We start from the raw sequence: 6,214 nt of genomic DNA, 5'->3' as shown, positions 1-6,214 counted from the left end.
TAACTTTTTTTTTTTTTTTTTTTCTTTTTGTGGTATGCGGGCCTCTCACTGTTGTGGCCTCTCCCGTTGCGGAGCACAGGCTCCGGACGCGCAGGCCCAGAGGCCATGGCTCACGGGCCCAGCCGCTCCGCGGCATATGGGATCCTCCCAGACCGGGGCACGAACCCGTATCCCCTGCATCGGCAGGCGGACTCTCAACCACTGCGCCACCAGGGAGGCCCTCAGTGACTAACTTTTAATTCTAGGCCCCCAAGCAAAAGTTTCAGAAAGGGACCTTTTAGCCTTCGCTAATTGTGAATTAATCAGCTCTTCAGTGGTGAGAAGACCCTTTTTTTCTGCACCCCTCCCCACTTCCCATTGTTTATGCCTAGGGCAAGAACAAGACATTTTATAGAATTCAGAGAAGCTCTTAGAGAATATGATATGTCTAGTTAGTTGATAGTGACGAATAGAGCACTGGCATGATTATGATGGGTAAAATTGGTAAGGATGATGAATACCTTTGCCTTTATCGAATGGAGTGGATGGTGAAAGAGTGGTTAAGAGGGTGAGCTGTGGAGTTAGATGACCCGGGTTCAACACTGGCCTCTGCCGCTTAGTCACTGTGTGAAACAGCAACTGTCCAAACCATTTTCTGTACTTGTACATGGAGATAATGAAAGCACCAGAGTCCTGTGAGAATGAAGAATGACAAATAATGCAGGCTGTGCTAGTAGCCCAGAACCTAGTGAAGAGTAAGTCCAAAAATGTTAATGATGATTGTTATAGTTATTACACACAGAAGGAAAGTGAACATACATAACAATTGAAAGGTAGATTCCTATGGAGTCTTCAGAACATCCATAGGCAGGAAGTAAACTTTTGGCCACTTAATAACTTAAATTTATTGTGAATTTAACTATTTCCCTGAGCCTCCTGAGAATTCTTTCAGCACAGACCTGACACCACCTGTCCATCTCCAGCATCCTAAGTAAAGCTGAAGTCAGGGTGCCATGGAGAGAGCTAAGAACCACAACATCCATTGTCACTATAGGACAGTGATGCTCTGTTTCACTAGTTTGCTGTCTACAAAGCAAGCTCTTTACCCCTCTCTGTGGGAGCTGCTATTTTAGTGCTCTTTCCCAGCAGGTGCTGAAATGTAAAATCATTGTTAAATTAGCTGATAGTTGTTGGAAAACCAAAATTTTTCTTAAACACATTTCTTTCATTTCTTGCCTGAGACCGTATTTCAAATACTTTGGGGTCCCTGGCAGTTGAGAGAGCATTTTGTGCCATGATTTCACTGGTTATGCACCAAGCACTCAAAGATACCACTTTAGCTTCTAATTTTATTTAACATATTTAAAAAAAATTACAAGTGGCCAGTGACACCCATATATTTCTACTAGTGAAGTCTTTTTGGGTGGAAATCAATTAGTAAACCATTTTATTTTAAGGGTTATCTTGAAAAATAAGACTTCCCACTTAACCATTAACCTTCAAACTTCTAAAAATGTCTTCGAGAGAAAATAAAATCTATAAAAATCATAAACGATGAAATGAGACTTCTCCCATTAATAGTATAAGAATTTAACACTTCTTTAAAAAAACAAATTCCTAAGGAAAGTTTAGTAGTACCAAGAAGGGCAATTCCGTGATCCTCAAACTGGAAAGGCTGGAATATAGAGGCAAATTGAGTAGGACACCTTCATTATAACTGCCTCCCTTAAGAGAGAAGGGTCATATATAATAGAAACAACAAAAGCTGCTTCTTTTTTAAAAAAATGATGAAGAACACTAACATCAATGCAATGTAACTGCTTTAAAATGAGCTGCTAAGTTTGTATAAAGTGTCCTCTATTTTCAAGTTGTAGGTTTAGAGTCGGGCTTATCTCAAGTGTCCTGCATAAAACAAGTGCTTTTTGTGTAATCGTTGGTATCAGTGGTGTCATTTAAAGGCTAGTTGTATGTATATTGTACTTACATATAACTTTCTTTTGGCTGCCTTTTAGACCACAATTAAAAGGCTGCTGATAATTCTACTTCAAGGAGAGAAACAAAAATTATAAGTGAGTCTACTATTTAATAGTTCTGCCCACAAATCCAGCAACACCTATTTCAGAGTAAATACAGTGTCTAAGATTATATATATATCTATATATCTATATATCTATATATCTATATATTTTTTTTTTGCGGTACGCGGGCCTCTCACTGTTGTGGCCTCTCCCGTTGCGGAGCACAGGCTCCAGACACGCAGGCTCAGCGGCCATGGCTCACGGGCCCAGCCGCTCCGCGGCATATGGGATCCTCCCGGACCGGGGCATGAACCCGTGTCCCCTGCATCAGCAGGCGGACTCTCAACCACTGCGCCACCAGGGAAGCCCTAAGATTATATTTTAAACATAATTTTGAAGCTGTTCATGAGAAACTTTGACCATATTAGATTTGAAAGCCTTGTATTGTAAACCAGGATGGGTTAGGCCAATTTTCCTTTATCAAAGCAACTGAGTGTGAAAACCTTAAGACTAACGAAAGCTTTTGCTTTTTGTTTTTGTTTTTACTATTAAAGACACATAGGCAGTGCCATAGAATACCTGTATATCAAATCTTACATTCTAGGGAGGGTGTGGCCAAGATGGCAGAGTAGGAAGACCCTGAGCTCACCTCCTCCCATGGGCACACCAAAATTACAACTATTTACAGAGCAACTACCTATGAGAACAACCTGAAGACTAGCAGAACAGAGTTTCTACAACTAAAGATATAAAGAGGGAACCACAATGAGGTGGTAGGAGGGATGTAGACATGGTATAGTCAAGACCCACACCCCTGGGGAGATGACCCACAAATGGGAGGAATCTCCCAAGGAGTGAGGGCTCCAAGTCCCACATCAGACTCTCCAACCTAAGGGTCCTGCATTGAGAAGATGAGCCCCAGAATGGCTGGCTTTGAAGACCAGTGCGGCTTGCATACAGGAGAGCTGGAGGGCTGTAGGAAACAAAAACTCTGCTTTTAAAGGGCACACGCAAAATCTCACAGGCACCAAGTCCCAGTGCGGAGGCAGTAATATGGAAGGAGCCTAGGTCAGACCCACTTGCTAATCTTGAAGAGCATCCCAGAAAGGCAGAAGGCAACTGGGACTCATCCTGGGAACATAGATGCTGGCAGCAGCCACATTGGGGAGCTCATTACCATGAGGACACTGGTGTTGGCAAGCGCCATCTTGGAATCCTCCCCTCTAACCTATTAGCCTGGGGTCTTGCCCACCCACTAACAGGCCAGCACCAGCCTCAGCCCTGCCAGGGCCCCAAAGCACGCCTCCCTGGGGCCCAGTCCTGCCCACCAGGAGGCTGGCATCAGCCCCAGGACTCCCCAGGCCATGCAGCCAGCTGTGCTGGGACCCAGCCCCACCCACAAGTGGGCTGCAGCCACTGCACAAGGCAGGGCCTAGCAGTCAACTAGTCAGCGGCCAGCCCCACCTACAACATGCCCATGGTAGTCAGCCCTGCCGCAGCAGAATGGTGGTGAACCTAGAAGAAAATCTATTAATTTAAAAAATCATGTTCAGATATTTACTTCACCACTTACTAGTTGTACAACATTAACAACATCTCTAGGCCTCCATTTCTTCATCTGTAATATAGGGCAAAAGCATCCATCTCAAAGGGTTGATGTTAAAAAAAATTTTATGGAAATTCCCTGGTGGTCCAGTGGTTAGGACTCTGCACTTTCACTGACAAGGGTTCGGGTTCGATCCCTTGCTGGGGAACTAGGATCCCACAAGCCACAAGGTGCAGCCAAAAAAATAATAAAATAAAATAAAAAATAGTATAATCCAGATAAAGTGCTTAATATAGAGCCTAGCACACAGTAAGCCTTTAAGACATGTTGGCAGCTATTATTATTATTATTATTACTATTATTATTTCTCTTATCTTACAGTCATGGAGATCTCATTGTCTTTCAGAATATAGAGCTTTTGCTGACCAAGGAAGCGTGTAATGTTTAGAATTTACCTGACACCCTTCCGCCAGATGGAACTCGAATGACCTATGCTGGCGATGAATGTTAGCTATCTCACTGGTTTGGAGAACTGATATGTACCTTGAAAAATTCCTCCCACATGAAATATTTGTGTGTGTTTTCCTTTGGACAGCTACTCTGCCTCAAGGCTTCAGGTGTTTCTTATGTTCAAGACAACAGGTATTTTCAAAACTTTAATGGGGTTTAGATCACTTTTTGAAAGCATACTGCTGCTTTTTTTTTTTTTTTTTTAGCAATTGGTGAATTTGGATTATTTACATTGCCTTAAAACTTGTGGCTTTGTTCTCTGTGTTGTGAACTACAATCAATGGGAAAAACAACAAAAACTTGTATCACTTGAAAGCTTCACATTGACCGAGGCCACTTTGCATTTCAAATGATCCTCGTTGCCTGTTTTTTTTTTTTTTTTATAGTGAAAACTTTTATATTTAGAATTAGTCAGCTGGACTCAGTTTAGATGATCTCAATTTTGTTGGCAACATCCAAAGCGTCATAGTCAGGAGCCAGTCGAACATATGCCTGCTTCTCTCCATCAGGCCTGATCAGGGTGTTGACCTTAGCCACGTCAGTGTCATAGGGCTTCTTCACAGCCTGTTTAATTTGGTGCTTGTTGGCCTTGATATCCACAATGAACACCAGTATGTTGTTGTCTTCTATTTTCTTCATGGCTGACTCGATGGTGAGGGGGATCTTGATGATGGCATAGTGGTCAAGCTTGTTTCTCCTAGGGGCGCTCTTCCAAGGATATTTGGGCTGCCTCCTGAGCCGCAGTGTTTTGGGCCATCGGAAGGTGGGTGACGTCCGGATCTTCTTTTTTTTGTGGCTGTGTACGCCTTTCAACACTGCTTTCTTGGCCTTCAAAGCCTTTGCTTTGGCTTCGGCTTTGGGAGGGGCAGGGACTTCCTTCTTCGCCTTCAGCGCCATCTTCGTGACCTCATTGCCTTTTAACATCTAGATTAATTAATTTCTTTAAGGTGCAAAATTCAAATTAAAAAAAAAAGAACAAAAACAGAACATGAATACAACATAATGAGAAATGGCAGGAACCCAGCTAAAGGCATCAGTTGGCCAGGTGCCTTTATTTGTCTGGTGCAATTTGTTCTGTGTGTCACACAAAAATGTGGCTTTCATTTCCAGATGACAAGTATAATGGAGTGCTTTGTGAAAAACAGCAGCATTATCGATGGCAATTTATGATAGAGTCTCACTGACAACTCATGGTTATAAAATTTAAGATGCTCTATACTAGGTGGAAAATGAACAAAGCTTTCAAAAACATACATATTAGGGGAGAAGTCAGCTCTGAACTTGGAGTTTCTAACACTATCCCCATTTTAACCCAATTCTAGGAGTTGAGTTTGAGTAGAACTTGGGAGGATTCATGTGGGGAACTTCAAATATGCTCTTGTTCTGGGAGATCCTGCCAAGCGTCAGGTAGTCTAGAAACTCTCTCTGGAGGGCATGTGGAGCTTCAAAACAAACAGAAGTTTGTTTTGAAAACAAACAAAAGTTCTTTTGAAATATTTTGAGAGATTTTCTCATGCACAGTTCTTGGCACATAGTAGGGGCCTAACAAATATTAACTGAATAGAAATCTAAATTTGTAATGATGATCTTCCTAGCAGAAGTATAGCACCTAAAGCCATATTTATGACCATCTGTAGTGGTCACAAGTACGGTATGAATACATTTCTAATGACTTTCTACTGCCTCTCACTAAACAGAGTTCTGTGTTGTTTTCTCTCCTCCTCTTCTTTTTATATTCCCCTCTTTCTTTAGAATGGCCAGTGACACACATGGGAATTCCATTCTCTCTGGATAAACCTCATCATCAGGAAGATTACTGGTCCTTTGGCTGGTCATCAGATAATGGAGGTGGGAGGTGAAGCCCATCTAGGGTGATTTCAGAAGCCAAGGAAGCTTCAAGCTGTCATCTCATCCACTGATTACATAGGATGTCACATACAGTTAAAAGCTAATTTTTATAATTTAGGTACTACTAGAAAATGAGCTTCTTTCACTAAGGACAGTCTCAGAGCCACAGACAATATGTTCACAGAAACAAATGTGATCAGGTTAGCTCTCTCTATTGCTGTTTAAATCTTGATCATACGTTGGAAGCAGTAGTGAATTGAGCAATTCAATTCAAGAAACTGAATTGTTCCTTGTTTCCGGTTGCTTGTATTTG

At 42.0% G+C, this 6,214-nt stretch overlaps 1 protein-coding gene across 1 annotated transcript; it reads right to left on the bottom strand.

The window, feature by feature from the left end:
* Nucleotides 1-4,405: 4,405 nt before the first annotated feature.
* LOC308619163 (large ribosomal subunit protein uL23-like) lies at nucleotides 4,406-4,952 on the bottom strand. Its single transcript, XM_081237725.1, has one exon. It carries the CDS (start codon nucleotides 4,948-4,950, stop codon nucleotides 4,480-4,482), a length of 471 nt encoding a protein of 156 aa, XP_081093851.1. The 5' UTR covers nucleotides 4,951-4,952; the 3' UTR covers nucleotides 4,406-4,479.
* Between the last annotated feature and the right edge of the window lie 1,262 nt (nucleotides 4,953-6,214).

This window comes from Mesoplodon bidens (assembly GCF_964165515.1).
Source record: "Mesoplodon bidens genome assembly, chromosome: 6".
Classification (NCBI taxonomy): Eukaryota; Metazoa; Chordata; class Mammalia; order Artiodactyla; family Ziphiidae; genus Mesoplodon; species Mesoplodon bidens.
The sequence above is the reverse complement of the archived record's forward strand: the minus strand, read 5'-3'. Positions and strand labels throughout refer to the sequence as shown.

What these genes read in the sequence shown, in the direction of transcription:
- LOC308619163 (XM_081237725.1), bottom strand. Translation starts at nt 4,950, where the DNA reads ATGGCGCTGAAGGCGAAGAAGGAAGTCCCTGCCCCTCCCAAAGCCGAA.